Source organism: Leuresthes tenuis, unplaced genomic scaffold (genome assembly GCF_036924035.1).
Source record: "Leuresthes tenuis unplaced genomic scaffold, fLeuTen1.0.hap1 SCAF_1, whole genome shotgun sequence".
NCBI lineage: Eukaryota > Metazoa > Chordata > Actinopteri > Atheriniformes > Atherinopsidae > Leuresthes > Leuresthes tenuis.
The window spans coordinates 8,373,221-8,393,331 of NW_027325355.1; the positions used below are offsets into that span (position 1 = coordinate 8,373,221).

Consider the following 20,111-nt stretch of genomic DNA (forward strand, 5'->3'; position numbering starts at 1 on the left):
CAGTGGTGCAACAGCTGGTTCAAATCCTGCCTGTTATCTTCAGGATAACTTTACATTGAATGGAACAAAAAGATTTCAGTACTGAAGTGGAATGAATTAATAATGGTGCCACAAACTATCCATCCTTCCATTTGCTTTACATGGTTTCAGGGGGACTGGAGCCTATCTGTCACATAAACTCATCAACATTTGAATCCAATAACAAGTCTGAAACTAAATGAAAAACGGCAGACCCAAATGAACGTTGACATGATATAGGCTATGTCAAATTCAAAAGCAGTCCCTGTTTCTCTTTTTGGAACTTCTTCTTTCTCAGGACAAAAATAAATGTATGAGGATCAAAGCCAACAATGACCTGGGACATCTCAGCAGATCCAGGATCAGCAACATGGAGACTGAGAGCCAAGAACAAACAGAGGTCAACATAACAAACTGTTTAACAATGACAATGACGTAGAAGATATACAAAAAAATGCATGTGTATATATGAATCTACTGTGAATTTACACCTTCTTTTCTATTATAAACAGGAGAGATATGTTAAAAAAAAAATCATGAAGTTATATTATGACAAAAAGGAAGTACCATGTGTGAGATGCTGTGTGCTGAGAGTCCTCCTATCTATCTTATTTCAACTTCTGTCTAATCCTTGTTTGACTTAATGTCGCATAACCTTGTGTGGCCAGTGATCTCGTAGGATGGATGGATGACTTTATTAATCCCTTTGGGAGGTTGCCTCTGGGAAATTGAAATCTCCATCTCACTCAGGCTCAGCACTGTTATATACAGAAATGTACAGAATAAACAAAGTGGAAACTAAATAGCGATAGCATCATTGTTTGTTTTTTTTAACTCAGACAAATCTGTGTCAGCTTCTTGATATGTCATGCAGACTCCTTCCTGTGAGAATAAATGTTTGGTATTGTCTCCAGCGACTCTGAGCCTCATTTTGAGAGAATTTTCTTGACACCAACACAACAGACATTTGACATAGTTTCACAGCTTGAAGTTGAGCCTCGTGCCCTTTTAGTGTTGGAACAGCCTTAACTTTGAGCTTTAGTCATGACAATCAAACAGCTGTCTGGAAAGTACAGGGAACAACTCCAAACCTTTTTCAGACTGCGTTAAACATTTCTAAGTCTTTGGGAAAGATTAGCACAAAGATTAGAACCAAACACAATTTTTAAAAAATATCTCTGTAGCAAGAACCTGAGAAAACGCATGAGAAATGTTGACATCTAACCTTTAATAAAATGCAGAACAATGAAATACAAACAAGTGTAAAGCTAGACTTTACACCAAACTGAAATGATATCTTGCTTCTAAAGATGTTGTATGTTTACAAACATACCCACAGCTGGTGCAAAGCTACTTTGTGAATTTTAACTTTAAACAAAACATATATGTTCAGTATAATAGAATAAAACGTGTATCTACTTTCAAAAAGATTGCATTTTCAATTCAATTCAGTTTTATTCATATAGCGCCAAATTAAAACAATGTCATCTCAAGGCACAGATATTGTTCTGTATATCAATTCACAACAAATTATAAAGCACTTTCAATGATTCTTCAAACATGTGCTACCCACAGAACATTCAGAACAAAAGTCCTGACAAGAGAAGGTGGTAATCCAAAAAGAAGATTTTTAATCTGAACAAGGGAAATTCTTCTGATTAGTAGTTCCTGTTGCTGCTCCCAGGTTTTCTTATCTGCCGTAAAATATATTGTTGATTTAAACCAATAATTTATCCGCAGTGTGAGTACGTTGGTGTGTCTTTAGACTAGATAATCGAGTAAAACCTGCTCCACACTGACCACAGCTGAAAGGTTTCTCTCCTGTGTGAATACGTTGGTGTCTCTTAAGATGGGATGATGTAGTAAAGGCTGCCCCACACTGACCACAGCTGTAAGGTTTCTCTCCTGTGTGAATACGTTGGTGTGTCTTAAGATAGGAAGATGTAGCAAAACCTGCTCCACACTGACCACAGCGGTAAGGTTTCTCTCCTGTGTGAATACGTTGGTGTGTCTTTAGACTAGATAATCGAGCAAAACCTGCCCCACACTGACCACAGCTGTAAGGTTTCTCTCCTGTGTGAATACGTTGATGTGTCTTAAGACCGGAAGACGTAGCAAAACCTGTTCCACACTGACCACAGCTGTAAGGTTTCTCTCCTGTATGAATACGCTGGTGTTTCTTTAGGCTACATAATTGAGTGAAAGCTGCCCGACACTGACCACAACTGTATGGTTTCTCTCCTGTGTGAGTACGCTGGTGTTTTTTTAGGCTAGATAATTTAGTGAAAGCTGCCCCACACTGACCGCAGCCGTAAGGTTTCTCTCCTGTGTGAATACGTTGATGTGTCTTAAGATGGGAAGATGTAGTGAAAGCTGCCCCACACTGACCACAGCTATAAGGTTTCTCTCCTGTGTGAATACGTTGATGTGTCTTAAGATGGGAAGATGAAGCAAAACCTGTGCCACACTGACCACAGCTGTAAGGTTTCTCTCCTGTGTGAATACGTTTATGTGTCTTAAGATGGGAAGATGTAGTGAAAGCTGCCCCACACTGACCACAGCTATAAGGTTTCTCTCCTGTGTGAATACGTTGATGTGTCTGAAGATGGGAAGATGTAGCAAAACCTGCGCCACACTGACCACAGCTGTAAGGTTTCTCTCCTGTGTGAATACGTTGGTGTGTCTTAAGCTCGAAATATGTAGTGAATGCTGCTCCACACTGACTACAGCTGTATGGTTTCTCTCCTGTGTGAATACGCTGGTGTTTATTTAGGTTAGATAATTGAGTGAAAGCTGCTCCACACTGACCACAGCTGTATGGTTTCTCTCCTGTGTGAATACGCTGGTGTTTCCTTAGGTTAGATAATTCAGTGAAAACTGCTCCACACTGACCACAGCTGTATGGTTTCTCTCCTGTGTGAATACGTTGATGTGTCTTAAGATGGGAAGATGTAGTGAAAGCTGCCCCACACTGACCACAGCTGTAAGGTTTCTCTCCTGTGTGAATACGTTGATGTGTCTTAAGATAGGAAGATGTAGCAAAACCTGCTCCACACTGACCACAGCTGTAAGGTTTCTCTCCTGTGTGAATACGTTGGTGTTTCTTAAGAACGGAAGATGTAGTGAATGCTGCTCCACACTGACCACAGCTATATGGTTTCTTTCCAGTGTGAATACGTTGGTGTTTCTTAAAATCGGAAGATGTAGTGAAAGCTGCCCCACACTGACCACAGCTATATGGTTTCTTTCCAGTGTGAAGCCTCTGATGACACCTCAGATGTGATGATCTTTTAAAAACTTTCCCACAGTGCTTACAGGAGTGACATCTGGAGCCCTCTTGGGCTATATGTTTCTGCAATGACAGAGGAAGAAGGATTAGATCCTTCTGAAGTTCACACAAAAGATTTCTCTAAGCTAACCAACATATTCTAACTGGACGTGTATAGACCGAGCCACAGGTCTCAATATCTCAGATCAAACGTGTTGAGATGCTGAGAGTGTGTTTATAAGTGCCGTCAGTTGTCAACACTGTGCTCTGATGTGTTCTACACACTTTCAGGTTTTTAAGCAGTAAACTCTTGCTTTTTGCTCTTTCACTAATTATTTTTTGTCATGATGAAATTCTGAAAAGGAACTTGTGCTACAATATTTCTAAATGATAGAATGAAGCACAGTCTTGTCCAAGTTGTTCAGTTAAACACCATGTAGAGGTTGGACGGAAAAAGGTTGATGATCACTGGTTTAAACGAATAAAAGTAACAGTGGTGGTAATACATGACATTCATTACACTATCCCTTTGTTCCAGCTTACAACCCAGAGGTCTGCAGCCATTGAGCTCAACAGCTATCAGGGAAACAGTTTTAACTCAACCTTTGTTTCTCTCTAAAACAACTCTTTACCCTGTCATCTAACCATTAAAGACCCAGAAGTATTACCACCACCAGGTTTAATTCATGTAATCCAGAGACTTTAAACACAAATAATGAAGATTAGCTCCTGAACCTCTCAAATCTGAAGACTGAGAGCCAGAAAATGTCCCACAACAACAATCTGGCTGAGTTTCTTCCAGCAGATCATTCAGCCTGCAACACATTTTCAGTCTAAGCACATCTGTATCAGAGAGGGTAGATGAAACCAGGAAATACTTTGCTGAGACTTTTTCCACATTTGAAGTAAAAGCAGAACAAGCGGACGATACACGGAGCCTCGACACTCGTCCTGGTGTCTTTAATGTCCTCCACACTGACCTGTAGCCCGGTGGAACCAGAGGATGAACCGGCTCTGTTCTTGGTGGAGGGGTTTGGATCCTGGTTCTGCTGCTCCATTCTGGTCTTGGTCCTCCGACTGATGGACTCTGTCTGCAACTGTCAGTACATACAATAAGATCCAGCTGTGGCGTGCAGCATGTTAAACCACACCCACTTTTCTTCTTCTCTTGAAAACCTTTCTGAACAGTTTTTAACCATCTAGTCACATTTCATTAAACTTATTACCATGGTTTTTATTTCAATGGTCACAGTTCAAAATATTTGGAGCTTTTTAATCTAATTCAGAAAAAATGTATGATATAATATATGTATAATATAATATATGTATAATATACTCTGTAGAATGACACCCACTGTGTGCAATAGCCCACGAATCTCATCTGAGTCAGTGTAACATGATCAACTTAAATCATTTTACTACATTAAGACAATGATACTGTTTGAGGAAAGGGTCCCAATATCATCCCAAAGACTGAAGTTCAGATTTTCTCTGTTTCTAAATTTGTTCTCATTTCCAGAAGCTGTCATGGATCCAGAAAAGTAACAGAGTAATCTCAGATTTGTCACAGGTTAAACTCTGAAGCCCACGGTTCAGCACTCAGGGAGCTTCAGTCTGGACTGAGGCTTGAAACTGAGAAGATGTGATGTTTCAGTGGGGGAATTATCTAGTTCTGTGCGGCGAACAGCACGTCAGCAGGAGCTGTCTGACTGATCTGAGACTCTGAAGAACAACATGAAGTGGACCATTCTGAGGCTGTCATTTAAATATAAAGGAGTGTTTTTCTGGCATCAGAAGTGCTCGTCCAGTGATTCATTCCAGAAAGCTGCTTTAGTGAAACTTAAAGTTTGAGATTAAGGAAATTCTCAGACCCTTAAAACTCTGAAATGTTTTTCAACCCAAATAACCTACAGTCTCCTTTATTTTGATTCTGAAATTATCTTACCTGGTAAACTTACGTGTCCAGTTAAAGAGTAAAAAGTGATCTTGTGTTGTGGTCAGATCAGAGTATCAGCTCCTAAAAGTTGCACAGATCCTCCTAACAAAGATAATCTTAGCTTCATTTTAACTCCAGATGTGGGCAGCTGGACTTTGTGAGTAAAGACATGTACAACCTTTTTATCATGCGGTCAGTCCTTTTTGATACATGGATAAAAGAAAATATTGGATATGTAAAGGAAACTGAAAAATGAAGCTTTCATCAGACACTTCTGAAGAGGACAGTCAGACTGTCTTTTAATGGGCTTCTGAGTGTAAATCTGAGAAATCAGACACTGATACTGAACTGTATATTTCTACTGCTCCTGTGATACTTTCCTGGATCACTGACAAATCTATATTATAATGCTATGACTCCTCTTCAAACAACATAAACTCTTAATGTAATTGAAGCATTTATATAGACCATAATTAAATCCCATTTTAAGATTTTAAACACTAAAACACATTAAACACATCATATCAAATGTTTTCACTCCACAGTTTTATCAAAAAGCCAAATGATACCCAGATAAGCTCGGAAAGAACAATTCTAAATTTTACATTGATCAAATTTTTTTAATTTTTTAAAACTACAGAAAAAAGTTTAGAAAACTGCAGCTTTAGTGGAAAATGTGTTTAACACACAGCTAAAAGGATAAAGCTCCATTTTATTTGTCCATCTGACCGGCTTATTGAAATCGATAGTTGATGTTGTGTTTCTGGTTTCTGCTTTGAGTACAACGGTTAGCAGAGCATTAGCATTAGCAGGACATGCTAACTGTGTATAGCAGCCAGGTTATTTGAACTTTTTTACTCTTTAGTACATGTTCTGACTGCCCGTGTCCAGGTGCAGGAATCAAACCAATGATACAAAGCACTTTGAAGACATTTCTGCAAATGTTTGACCGCTACATGTATTCTTTTCTGGACTCACCTGCATGCAGCTTCCTGTAATGATGTTCTGAAATGTGCTGAGGCTTCGAAGCGTGTGTCCAGTAATGGAGGAGACGGCTTCCTTCATTTAGGGGAGGAGCCGAAAATGATGACGTCCACAACCTCACTACCCGTCCCAACCACGTGACTGCTTCCGTAAATGCTTCAGATTTTGTCAGATTTATATGCCAGAGTATTGACAAGCAGAGAAACCCCTCAGTCTCCATTTAAAATGTGTTTTTTTTTTTTATGGAGAGTTGCAGTCAGTTCACTTTTTGAGTTTTGATAGTTTGGATACTCTAGTTTGGATAGCGTTAATGTAATTTGGAGATAGTTTGGGGAGTTAAGTGAGAGAGAGATAGTTTTGAGATTAGGGAGAGTGAGGAGAGAAGGATAGGTAAGAGGATGGAGCCAGCTAGTAAGAGGAAGATGTCCCCCGTGTTTGATTTGATATGTGCTATTAAAGTAAAGCTTGATCTAACATATATCAGATGCATTAGGTTTGCTGATCAAGAACTATATTTTCACAGTTTCTTAATGTATTCATAGGTGAGGTGTTTACTGTGTTCTAAGGAGTTGGGGTACAATAAGAACACCTCATGCATGCTAAGGCATTAACTTTCTTTGAGTAAAGTGACAGAAAAACACACACAACCTGCCATATCATATGATGCTACCTTTCTGGGAGAATTTACACACAGAATACGTTAAAAAGTATTTCATCATACACATATGTGATAAGGGGATGAGAAATGGGTGGCGGTGAGCTCTCAGTGCCTGTGAGAGAGAGAGAGGGGGGAGGGGGGTGATTGGAGACAATAAAGCAGCAGGGGGTCTCTCAAACCTGGTGTAGAAGGTGTTGAGATCGTCAGCTAGTCCGGGGGAGGGGGCGACCACAGGGCTTCTACCTTTGTGGTTTGTGATGGTTCTGAGGGGGCTCCAACAACTGCAGGGTTGTTGGTGCCTGAATTACTCTCCAGTCTGGCTCTATAGTCCTCTTTAGCATTTTTGATGGCCTTCTTGAGGCCCTGTCTGGCCAGCCTGAATGTGTCCATGTCACCCTCTCTGTACGCCTGCTCTTTCCGGCGCCTGAGCTCTCTGAGCTGCTTGGAGAACCAGGGCTTTTGGTTATTGTGCCTTGTGATGGTTTTGGTTGGGAGGCAGACCTGCTCACAGAAGCTGATGCAGGAACATACAGTGTCAGAAAAGCTGCCGTTGTCATCCTCAGGGCCCCTCAGTGACTCCCAGTCAGTAGTCTCCATGCAGTCCTGAAGCATGTCCCTTGCCTCTGGAGTCCACCTCCTTGCTGTAGTCCTGGATGGTTTGGCCCTTCTCAGTTGCTGCCTGTATGTGGGGACCATCTGTATGATGCAGTGGTCGGAGTGTCCAAGGGCAGCGTGGGGGATGGAGCGGTATGAGGGTTTTATGGTGGAGTAGAAGTGGTCCAGTGTGTTGCCGTCCTGCATGGCGCATGTCACCAGCTGTTTGGAGCTCGTCAGTTCCTGGGAGAGGTTACACGAGTTGAAATCTCTCATCACAAGAACTACAGAGTTTGGCTGAGAGGTGGAGAAAGGAGCTGCTGAATCGTTGTTGAACGTGTTCACAGATGTACTTAGTTCACTTTTCTGATCACGTTAAGACCAGATGTGAACAGCTCCAGGGTGCCGTTAGAACCACTGTGTGTCATTCATTACTGTAAAAACTGTGCATCATCCTTTCCTCTTTCTTTATTCCAAGATCTTCTTCTCCACTTCAGCTTTTGGCTAAATCTAAACACAGCTCACATGTCTTTGGACATTAATAACATAGATCACAGTGACATATGCAACACTTCAGATAAGCAGCTGCCCCAGTATAATTACAGATGGTTAAAATCATTGTTATTTTATAATATTCTTTCATGAACTGTGAGAAGCATTACACAGAGGGTTCATCTCCAAAGCAGGAGTTTTGGTCTGTCTGCAGCCTTTTTATTTTCGTGTCAATGACCAGTTCAGCAGGTGTGTCCCTCAGAGGAGCTGGAGGCAGCTGTTCAGGGCTACTTTTTTAGAGGAAAGTTTACTGATTGGAAAGGGGGCTCCTCACGGTGACACTTTGTGGGTAAGAGCCTGAATAAGGGCAACTTCTTCTTCTTCTTGGTTCTTGAAGACATTTCATCTCTCATCTGAAAGGATTATTCAGTTTTAAACTAGTTGGTGGGAGTATGGACTTCTAAGCATCAGAGTGGCCTTTTACACCAACACGTTGTGCCACATTCAGTTCTTCACTGGCGAGGTTTCAATCTGAAGTTCCCTTAGATCAAATATGTCCACAACCACACAGATGCAAACAAAAACGTATTCAGACAGAAATATTAACCACTGTAATGAGGTGTAGACTTATTTATTGACCTCCTTGCTTTGTTCACAGAAAGTTTCAAGAGTTTTTTTCTCTCTCATGATCTAACTTTTCTCCGTCTGTGATATTGGCTTTTTTAGCGTGAGGTAAAAAGGATCCACAGGAGTCTGGAGGATGGACACAAATACAGGGAAATGAGAGGTATGCCTGACTGCACTGGGATGTTGTTTCCTCACCTGTGAGTCACTTTGGATCAAAGCATCTGCTAAATGACTAAATGGAAATGACATTAATGTCCATGATGACTGTACAGAAACATTCCACAGAACTGTGTATATGAGCTATCTTTGTAGAAACTGGATGTTTCAGGCTGTTAGTCTCAGCTGTTTCCAGATATTTGCCACATAGCTCGCTGTGAAAGCTGCCTTATACTTAACATGTAGAGATATAAAACTGTGGAGCTGATGGATCTAAAAGTGACATGAAATCACTTAAAGATGATCGTTATTTCAGTGTCAGGGGAAGAAAATCATATCACTGTAAGCACATAATGAATGTCCTTGTGTAAATGCTTTGAGAAACGTGTTGAGCATCATGCCCTCACTGTGCATGTGTTCTGTTTCTGAGCTGTAATGTGCTACAAAGACTTCACATGAATTTAGGAAGTTTTCCTGCTCCTGTCTCAGTCTCAGTGCACTCTGGATTCATCCTCTGGGAAGCAGAAACATCCACAGGAAACTGATGAACATCTGTCCAACAAAATCAGCGTCCTGATAAGCTGCTGCTAGAAGGACAAAATCCTGACCTGAGATCAGTCCAAGATCTGTCTTTTAAAATGGAATAAAGTGAAATGATGTGGTGAAATCTGCTGAAAGCTGTTAAACAACAAGTGCTGCTGGAAGTGTTTTCATGAAGAGCTCATTAAACTTTTTAAAGGAGGAATGGACTTTATTCCAGCAGCAGCTCAAAGCAGCAGATTCATATTTATCTGGACATTTGAATGAAAACATTCAATATTCAATAAATGTCTTTAAAATGTCTTGCTTTTATTTATGGTGAATTGAAGTTTCATTTGGATCATTTTCCAGAACAAATCTTTGAAATGTTCACAGTTTTTATCTTTGAACCTTCAGAAAACTTCTCTTAATAATAAGAAAAAGTTGAATAAAAGTTTAAATAAATAAAGACACCAGAGAGGAAGAAACTCCCTCAGCTCAGTATGTTTGTGACTCTGTCTGAGATGGAGGTGAAATATGTGAACCTGGGCTGTGGTTTACTGCTCTCTCACAGCCGTTCTGTTTATTCACAGCTGAGAAATCATCTTTCTGAGGATGACCATAACCTTTATAAACATCACCACTATCTTTATTAATATCCAGAATCACTGTGAATGTTTCTGCTTCTTTCTTCTGGTACCAGTAGATCCAGTTTTCATCACACTGGTCAGTTCCACAGCTGAAGGAGACACTTTGACCAACTCTCCTGGTCAGTGTTAACTGGTCCTGAATCAGCTGTGCTGCCATGGCAACCAGCGCTGGAGAGACACAGACAGACAGTGTTTGTTCCAGGTGGAGTTTGCTGGCTCCTGATTGGCTGGAACATGAGATTTCCTCTGACCCACAAACACAACTACACTGCTGTCACTGTGCTGCTTATTGGGCTGTGAATGTTGTCAGAACAGCTTTTCAACAACAAGCTGAAGATGTGGCTGTTGTGCTGCTTTTGATTCACAGTCAGTGTAGACAATATGGAAAGTAGAGCTCAGGAGGTGCAGCTGAAGCTTTTGCTTCTTTCATCATTACTTATAGAGATGACACTGAAATGCTTTTGTATTCAGAGCTTTTATTGATTCTTTAAGGGTGACAGCTTCATGACACTTTCTCCAGTCTGACCCTCACTTGGAACACAATCAAACATACTGGGACATGTGGGAAAGGATCACAGTGTTCATACTGTACATATCTGAGAACATCCACAGGAAGACACTTTATCATCTACATGCTGATTCTGTCATTTGAACATCTTTCAATGTCAGATTTGTACTAGAAATGATGTTATACACTGTATGTTGACACGTAGAAATAATCCCATTCTGCTTGTAAGCAGCTCTGAATAGAAACAACCATAACTACACTGTTATTACTGTATTATGTTGATGCATGAAAACAGCTGAATGATTGTGCTGGAAACACTGAGAACAGCCTGAAGATGTAGCTGTTGTGTTACTTTTGCTTCACAGTCAGTGTAGACAACATACAAAGCAGCTTCAAAGATACTTCCAGGTGAGGCGTGAAGAAAGCAGCTGTGAGCACCGTAACATACAATAAATACATTATTACTGACCTGGACACTGATACATTCAGATTCAGTTATCACATATATATAAAGGATCTGCAGGTCACTGCTTCTGTTTTCATTTACATTTCACGCAGCATTCATACAATCCATGTTTCCCACCATTGCCTGGGCTCTATGAACATGTGCTGCATATTATTTACAGTTAAAATCATAAAGCTGAAAAAGAGAGCAGAACAGCACACGTGATGACTGGTGACTGAGAACAGAGCACCATCGCTGCTGACATCACAAGAAGTGATGTCATCACTGATTATGACCTCACAGTTCTGCATGACATCACAATGGAAACATGTCATCAAAGGACATGACATCACTGTAGTTTATAAAAACCTGAAAGACAAACCGCCTGAAAAACAACACTTAGTTAAAAAGTCCTTTTTGAGTCAAACCAAAATATCCTCTCCTGCACTTCTGTGGGGTGACAGAGTAGATGAAGAGATTCTGGAGAATGAGTCTGAGGGTTTCTACATATTTCTCTTTGAAAGTGGCAAAGAGGAAAGTTCTGAGGAAGCCGCCAACAGGCCAGAAGATGCAGAATCATCCCCAGGCCTCTGCAGCTCAACACAGCAAGAGGAAGTTAACAGACTCAGGAACCTCTCCCACTCCCTCTGTGGGCTGCACTCAGAGGGAATGGACTCCCTCCAAGGCCTCTGCTGCCACCAATTATGGCTCAGAGAAGTTTAAGGGGAATTTCTGCTTCCAGAGTAAAAGGAAAGTTTAAAGGAAAGGTTTAATTCCAGCAGCCTTAAAACTCTGTGGTGGACTGATCAAATCCAATGTGGAGGTGGGGATTTAGGGGAAAACCTCCTCGAACAGTCTGGTGTAATTGGGTCTAAAATACAAGTTGATGGTTCAGAATAGTTTATTTTTGTTGTCAGCTCAGAGAGCTCGACTGGATAGAAACAGTCTAAATACAAATCAGGTTTCTACACATAGTTCTAAAGCTGTCACTGAGCACTGATGCTGAAGATGATCGTCCTGTTGGGACTAGTTGTAGGTTAGACTAAATACAGAGCAGCTTGAACAGATACATATCATCCCTTTCTTCATTAAAGCAGAAAGTTTGTGCTTTTAGAACAGGAAAAGTTCTCAACTTTTTGGAATATGCAGATTATATAAAGTACTGTGGTCAAAAGTCTTAAAACACACCTCATTCCTTTATGTTTTGCCAGGATTGTGTCATTTCTTTAAGTATTCTTCAGGAATAGTTCTCCAGGCTTCTTGAAGGACATCCCAAAGCTCTTCTTTGGATGTCGGCTGCCTTTTGTTCCGTTCTCTGTCAGATGATCCCACACTGCTTCAATAATGTTGAGGTCCGGCTCTGGGGAGGATTCATGCCTCCATAAGACCTGTTGCCACTGATTTTCAGTCCACTTCTTGTATCATTTGGCATAGCTCAGCCTTTTCTCCCTGTTTCCCTTCCTTAAGAACGGCTTCTTGACAGCCACCCTTCCATGGAGACCATTTCTGATGAGGCTTCATTGAACAGTAGATGGATCAGCTGAAGGTCCAGATGCATCTCTCAGGTCCTGTCACGTCTTTGCTGGATTTTTTCCTCTTTCTTAAGGACATCACTTTCAGATACTGTTCATCTGCTGTAGATAGTTTTTTAGGCCTGACACTTCTTCTTCTGTCCTCCACTTGTCCAGTTTCCTCAAATGTTTTAAGGACACACTGCACACCATGCTGAGATATGCCAAGGTTTCAGCTCATAGCTCTTTGGGAATCACCTTGTTGCTGTAAAAATACCATTTTCTGTCTGTCAAACTGTGTTATCTTTGGTGTTTTTCATAGATGCAACTAAAGAAATGGGAACAAATGATGTGTCTTTGTGACAGGCTGCGAGCAACAAAGTGCCTAAAGATCCAATTTAAAATGGCTTCTTTGCTAAGTTGTCTGTTATGTGTCGATACAACTGTTATAATTGGCTTTGATCTTAGACATTATAAATTCATATTCTGTATTTTACTAAATAACCTATGTTCCTAGCTGGTACTTTTCCACTCTGCTCATACTGCACAACAGATGACCTTAAAAGGGTCCAAGACCTTACAAGGACATAAACAGCTGGGTCAGACAAAACATCTCTATTAGGGCAGATAGGTCTGGTCCATTAGATCCACGCCTAAAACAGCACTCACACACACACACACATTGTTTATCACATCCAAAAAACACAACAAGGACAGCAGCTGGCCTGATCATGCCACTAAAAACTGGCCAATTATACTCTGACAAGTGTGAAAACAACTTCTGTGAGATAAAGCTGAATATAAATATGACATGTTTCCGGATAACGGGACTCGGCCTGACGGATTTCCTGCGGGAGCTCTGGCAGTCCGAGTCCAGCGCTGCAATATACTTTACATGTGACCACTAATGAATACTTTTTTAATAAACGATTTCTCCAGCTAGCCCACCCGCTACCCGATTAACGGACTGTCGGTATAGAAAATGGATGGATGGATTTCTCCAGCTTATTCTTGGGCTTCCAATGAAAAAATCGGGCTAACACAACACTGGTTCATCCCTTGAGTTAGGAGCCTTTTTTCTGCTTGAATGATTCATAGGTCAGAGTTAAGTGGCTTAACAAAGAAAAACACATTCCTCTGAAAATGCTCAGGTACAAGGACTGGACTGAAAAAGAGAGAAAAAGCAGAAAATGTCCAAGGAAAGACTCTGAGAGACCTTCAGAAAGCTGGAGAACTATTGATCAGGATCACTTTAAAGATGACAGGACAGTCAGAAAGAAATGAGGATGGATCAGGAGTTTGTACTGAAACTAATTCCCACTGTTTTGCCTTTTAATGCGATGCGATACAACCCTTATTAAACAAGTTTAATGACATGTAGCTAAATGCTGATTTTTTCTCTAAAATACTCCTGAATACTAAATATTCTGAGAAGTGTTGTGCAAGTTCAAACTTAAACTTGTTCAAGGCTGAGTTCAGTCTTCTTTCCCTCTTTTATAGCTGGCATCTGTTTTAGGACGCCACTTTCCGTCAGTTTCTGTCGCGCTGGCTGATGTGGGAGTGTTGCTGTGTGCTTCCAAACATATTTATAACTACACATGTCTGGAACTATCCAAATGCATTTGTATATATGGTGTTTCTGCCCGTGTCTGGTGCAGAAATCATCGCACAGTCTGAAGCTTTCACCTGAGTGAGCATTAGTCTTATGGGGAAAAATAAGAAAAATAACGTCACAAAACTATGAACCAAAACAGATAATCAGACACAATAAACTGATAACGAGTAGGACCAAAACAAACACATCAAAACAGACAGCCAGAGACAAAGTTATGAATGAGAACAGAGACAAACAGAGACACAGCATATAGCAGTGTAGAAGTTTGCCTTTTGGGTATTTTATGTTACTTTTGCCTTGTTTTTTTAACCTGTTAGTATTAATGTATCTGTATGTGTGATACTGTTTTTTTAAAGTGAGTTAAATTTCTCTATTTGGTGCAGCTAACATGAACACATGACATATCGGCAGTAAAACTCCTTTTACAACATTAAATAAGAGGCGTCTGTGAGGTGAATATGGAGCTCCTGGCTGCATATTATTTGTCTGTTCCTATGAGCTGTCCCAAGGCACCACTCTGGAGCTCTGTGAGAATGCATTTCCAGCAGATAATCTATGTCGTAAAGTAATTTTTTGCAGGTTTTCAAGAGATTCTCCAATGCTGAGGTGTGAAACGGACTGTGGTGAACCACCAGCTGCTCAGCGAAAATGGCACCATGGCGAACACTTTCCTAACGACATCAAAGAGTTCCTAACGAGGTCCGAACACAGGTCCAAACACAGGTCCGAACAAGCATATACGTCACTAAAAATGGGGCAAAAGGGACACGTGACGTGACGTTGGAGGGGGCGCGGTTAACGCTTGAGTGTCGGCCATATTTTCCTTCGCATACACTTGTGACAAGCACGAGAACAAGGTTTGTAAACTTGATTAATACTCATAAAAGTAACGCCATGTATAAGCCGAATGTTAAACCGTGGGACAACCAAAATTAAATTTAATCTTCCGTCCTTTCGGCACTTTATCCAAGTTGTATTTCAACTTCCTTGTAACGTAGCCATTTTGCCAATGGAAGTTCTGCCTGTAATAGCGTCGCTGTTCATACCGGCATTGTGTGGTGACGGTGGGGATGTTAGTGATATGACAGAATCAGAAGGCAAATAGTAACTTATGTTTTTGTTTATTTGCCATATAAACACTGTCGATTCCTGCCTTAAGATGTGAACTATCTTTTTTGCATTTATTGTCTGTCAGTGCAATAGTAATTCGTCGGCTATCTGTGGCGTTTTCTCCACTCTGGTAACTGAGCCTGGTTATATGTTTGAGCAGAGCAGACAGATGTGTCCAGATGTATTAACCCTTGTATTCTGTTCATATTTTTGTTACTCAGGCAATGTTTGTTGGTCTGGTGGACCCGCTGCATTTTTTGGGGTTTTTAATTCAACACAATCAAACAATTTTATGTTAAATTACTCTACAGATGTTTACTTCATCCCAATTACAAGCAATATAAACAACATACATGATTAACATGTAATATAATCACATTTATGTATTAAAGTGCAATTCGTTTTTTTCTATAAAATGTGATTTAAAAAATAAAAAGGATGGAAAACATTCAAGAAATGTGCAAATGAAGCAAGGTTTTTTGGTATAACTATCATGTATTATTCATTTGAACTTTTTTAGAACTTTGAACATTTACAAAACATAAGTAAGATCTCAATCTCAGCTTGGCTGCTGACCACTTGGTCCTGGGGCCTGCTGCTGTCTAGCTGTGGTTCATTCTCATTTAGGAGATAGCTGATGATTAATGTCATCCTCTTCTAAAAGTCACTGTCAGACTCTGAATTTGATCTTCATATTCTGAAACCTCTGTCTTGACCAAAATCAATTTCAAGGCCTTGTGTGTGATGAATCTTTTGGTTGTTGCGGAGAATCGGTTGTATTAGTAGTTATCACTGGGAAAGCTATATTTACCCCCCCCCCCCCCAAAAAAAAGATGAATATGATAACAGGTGCAAGTGCTTGAATGTCGGTTTGACACACGCACACGTGTATAATTACAACAAACAGTTTGAAAGTAGTGTTTGTTTTACAGATCACCAAGAAGCTGGCTGGCGCTATTGGGGACAGTGCTGCATGGATGACAAACATCGGCAACGAGTTTGGCCAGGTTCTGAACTCTGTTCTGACGACGGGTGAAGGTGCAGGGTTGGAAGAGTTGTGCCATGGCATCGTCACTCGATACAAGAATGCGGGCCAAGCTGAACCTGAGGTCATCTATGTTGACCGGGACTGCTGCAGCCAGTCAGGTGGGTGAAAATGATAAAATTCTTTATCAAATATACGTTTGAAAAACGCCACACACACACACAGTGTTACCACTCCACCTGTGGGAGGAGGGGTACTGGCAATTGGGCAGCGGCTGACTTTGTTTTTCACAGGTGTGTCTTCAGTGGTCAAACTCTTCCACCCATGGAGGTCTGCAGTGCGCTTGGACAGCTTCCATTTCATGCGGCGTTTTAACTGCGGCGTTAAGTTTACGTTAAGTGTCTGTCTGTCTGTTCGCAGATGATTGCTCGTCTGTTACTGTGTGATTATTGTTACAATGTTAATAAAGTTTGATCATTTTACTTGAACCAAGAACAGCCTTCACGTTTTTATTTAATTTCCCTTTGCAAAACAGGACGACAGTGAGTGTGAGTGACATCCATTTAATGCAATTGTCAAAAGTGAAGCCGGAATTACTTGGAGAATTATTTTACATTTATTAATAAAACCCAACACTCTTTGTCTCAACCAAAGATTTTTGAAAAATACTTTCTTTGCTCAATTTGGAATTTGTTTCATTCACTTGTGTTGCACAAATAGTGATACAGATAGATAGCTAGTCTCTCAAATAATTGAGTGTACCAAAAAAAGAGGGGAAAAATGATGGGAGACTTATTTACATTTACAGTTATACACATTTTGTGTGCTGCCCCCTACAGTAGGCTTTAGTAACGTCCAAAGCACTGTGGTATGTTGGGGTGTTGCCACAATACAGGTTCGAATCCCACAAGAAACATGAAAATTAAATGGATGATAAACCTTGCAATAAGTGCAGAAGTGTGTGTAAACAATGTTGAGAAGATAAGAGAATAGAGAAAAGTGGATATAGTGTATGTTTTTTCTCCTTTTCTTTTCCTCCCCCCCCCCCCTCCTTCCTCTTTTTTTCTTTTCCCCCCCTTTCGGGCAGTCCCTTTTGTCCCATTTTGACTGCAGAATATATGGGGATGGGCTGCTTATTGGCAAATTCTATTTTCACCAGATACAGAACAAATCACTGGAAAAGAGGATGCTGTTGTTAACCAAAATAATTTTGGATTAAAGTATTTTCTGTGTAAATAAAAAAGGAAGGAGGCAATGTACTCCTGAAGTATCTGTGGAATAAGAACAGCTGGTGATAAGATATAAAATAAGCTATAAAGACAGGGGATACAGATTCTGTCAGGCTGAGAAATGGAAGCTCCAGTCAAACGTAAAACAGATTAATCATCAACATATTTACTAGAGTATTCAAAAGTCATAAAATAAAACACTCGCTCCTCTAATATGCAGTTGTGTTAATAGAAATTTGCACGTTTCCCTGCTGAACCTCTACATAAGTACAAGAGTAACAAAGGATGATCTGAAATATCTGCTGAATAACACAAAGTAGGTTACTTTTTTGCAGTGGATCCAAGACTAAATGTATTTAATACTGTGTACAGTTATGCATTTGTTGATATTTAATCTGGAATGAACTCATAATAGATTATCTGGCGCGGTTGTAAACTTCTTACAGCGTGTTATTGGACACCGCTTCTTCACAGTATTCGTGTAACCGACGTCAGGACACATCAAAACATTGTTAAAAGATCATAAAACGGATTTTGTTGGGAAATAGTTTAGGCTACAGTACGACTGTTTTGGTGTTTCAGCGGGTGTTCTCAGCTCTTTGAAATGAATAATAGTGCTCTACGCTGGCTACAGACAAATCGAAGCATGTATTGTGCTGCAAATAATGACAGACTTAGAAAAACCTCACTGATAACAGCAACCATCAAACAATAACCCAAGTGACCTGAATACTGTTATTTACTTATAAAGTGGGTGATATCAAGCATAGTAAGGAGCAGAGAGGTGTAAAAACTTTCTATAAGGCTCTGGTAAGGAGATGCCAGCTGTACTGAGCGAGCGCGCTCTAATTTAATATAGATATAAGATATAATTTCTATCTTCTCATCAGTTCAGAGGAAGTGAAGAGAAAAAGAAAAAGAACAGCGCAGATAATAAAAAAAAGTAACCTGATGTTTCCATAATTGTAATGGAAAATGTATTATTATATGCATTGTATTGAGGGCTTCTCCTGCTGAAAAGTGACTGCACCCTATAACTCTTTATTGCAAGTTGTGATATTGACCAAATTCACTGTACATGCATCTGGCAAACACAGAGAATGTTATGCAGAATGTAAAGGCAAACCGTTACAGTTACAGTTCTATATTTACTGCATTACTGTATTCATAATTAAACTAGTACAAGCTATCCAAAAGGTTACTGAAGGAAATGTAATCAAGTAAATGTAACTCGTTATTACCCTCCTCTGATAGCACTTACTGATTTCTCATTATGTGTTATATGATTGCCATCTAATATGACGTTAAAACTTTCTACATTCTTTTCTGCATTTATTTCTAATCTTCATAAAATCATTGAAACTGGGGTATTGAAATATAATTTTATTTATAAGTCAAAGCGGTGTAAAATCACATTGCAACGATAACAACAACAATAAAAGTGGCAAGATAAAGCATCTACCTACTAGCCTACATTAAGGAAATATTAGGTTACTTTTTATCTATGCTGTTCTTTTTCAGTAGCATTTCTATTGCACAGTAAAAAAAACAAACAAAAAAAAAACATTTTTCTTGGTGCTGCGCTTGCCAGCTGACCCGAATAGACCTACGCTCACTTCCTCTGAACGGATTCGGGTGCAGTCGTTTTTCGGCACTACACCGGAACTGATCTCTCCTTGGGTCAGAACTGTTTCTTCTCAGTTTAGTTTCCCTTTACATCCTGTTGTTGCTCAGCTGATTTTCTCCGTGTGAAGCTCCATCTGAAGGTCATTTCAGCTGTTTTTAATGTGTGACTCGTTAACATCAGCTGTGGGCAGCTCAGTTCCAGCAGAAATCTCCGCTCCAAACTTCACGGCACCGGACTCACAGCTGGAACCGAGAAGTCGGGACGAAGGAGGCAGCGGCTCGGCCTGTCCGTCATGTTGTCACTTCTGGTGTCAGTAAGTCCTGAACGAAGCTGTTCAAGGTTAAACTTTGTATAAATGTCGGCCTAAAATAGTTAGACTGCTCAGATCGCAGTCGGTTCTTTTTTTAGAATAGGCCTGTTGGTATCTATCATAGGTGTGTGCGTTTTAGCTGTGTGAGGAGGGGAGAGTTCTAAGCTGAGAGAGCAGGACGGTTTAATGAATTCCCCTGTTGGTTTGGCTGTTGCAGTGACTCTTGAAGAGGGTGGTTTGGTGAATTCTTGGGTTTCATTTTGCGGTGTCGTGGTGATAGATGTTTGAAATAGTAACTGTCCTGTGGAGGTGGAAGTTTTTTTTTTGTTTATTTATTTATTTTTTGATTGATGAGTGATTATTTAAGGCTCTGACTCGGAGACAAAGATCCTTCTCTATACCGAAACTCAAACATTTCTTACAGTCCAACAGTGGCAGCATAAGCAGTTACATAGCAGTAAAAAAAATGATTCTGATTAAATGAGCATAAAGGATAACACTGATTCTGTTACTAATACAGGCAACAATAAAGGCTGTGGAAGTAGTTAGAAAAATGACTCAGATTGAAGCGGTGGCAGAGGCTGATCACGGGCAGATGGAAGAAAGGCAAGGCAAGTTTATTTGTAAAGCACAATTCAACGACAAGGTGATTCAAAGTGCTTTACAGAGACATTAAAACAGAAAAAATAAAAAGCATAATTTAAAATTTAAGCAAGAGAAAGAAATAAGAACAATAGATAAAATCAGAAAAAATTATATATATGAAAGATAAAATAATAGTTAAAATATGATTCCGTTTTGAAACTCAAGCTTATTCAAATGCAGCTGAAAATAGATGTGTCTTCAACCTGGACTTAAATACACTGAGT

General features: G+C 40.1%; 1 protein-coding gene across 1 annotated transcript; it reads right to left on the minus strand.

Annotated features, from left to right (window-relative positions):
• Positions 1–1,735: 1,735 nt before the first annotated feature.
• On the minus strand, positions 1,736–19,226 carry LOC140296477 (uncharacterized). Its single transcript, XM_072379723.1, has 3 exons — positions 19,173–19,226; positions 2,350–3,370; positions 1,736–2,115 (listed from the first exon to the last, which is right to left on the minus strand). Exons 1-3 carry the CDS (start codon positions 19,224–19,226, stop codon positions 1,736–1,738), a joined length of 1,455 nt encoding a protein of 484 aa, XP_072235824.1.
• Positions 19,227–20,111: the final 885 nt, after the last annotated feature.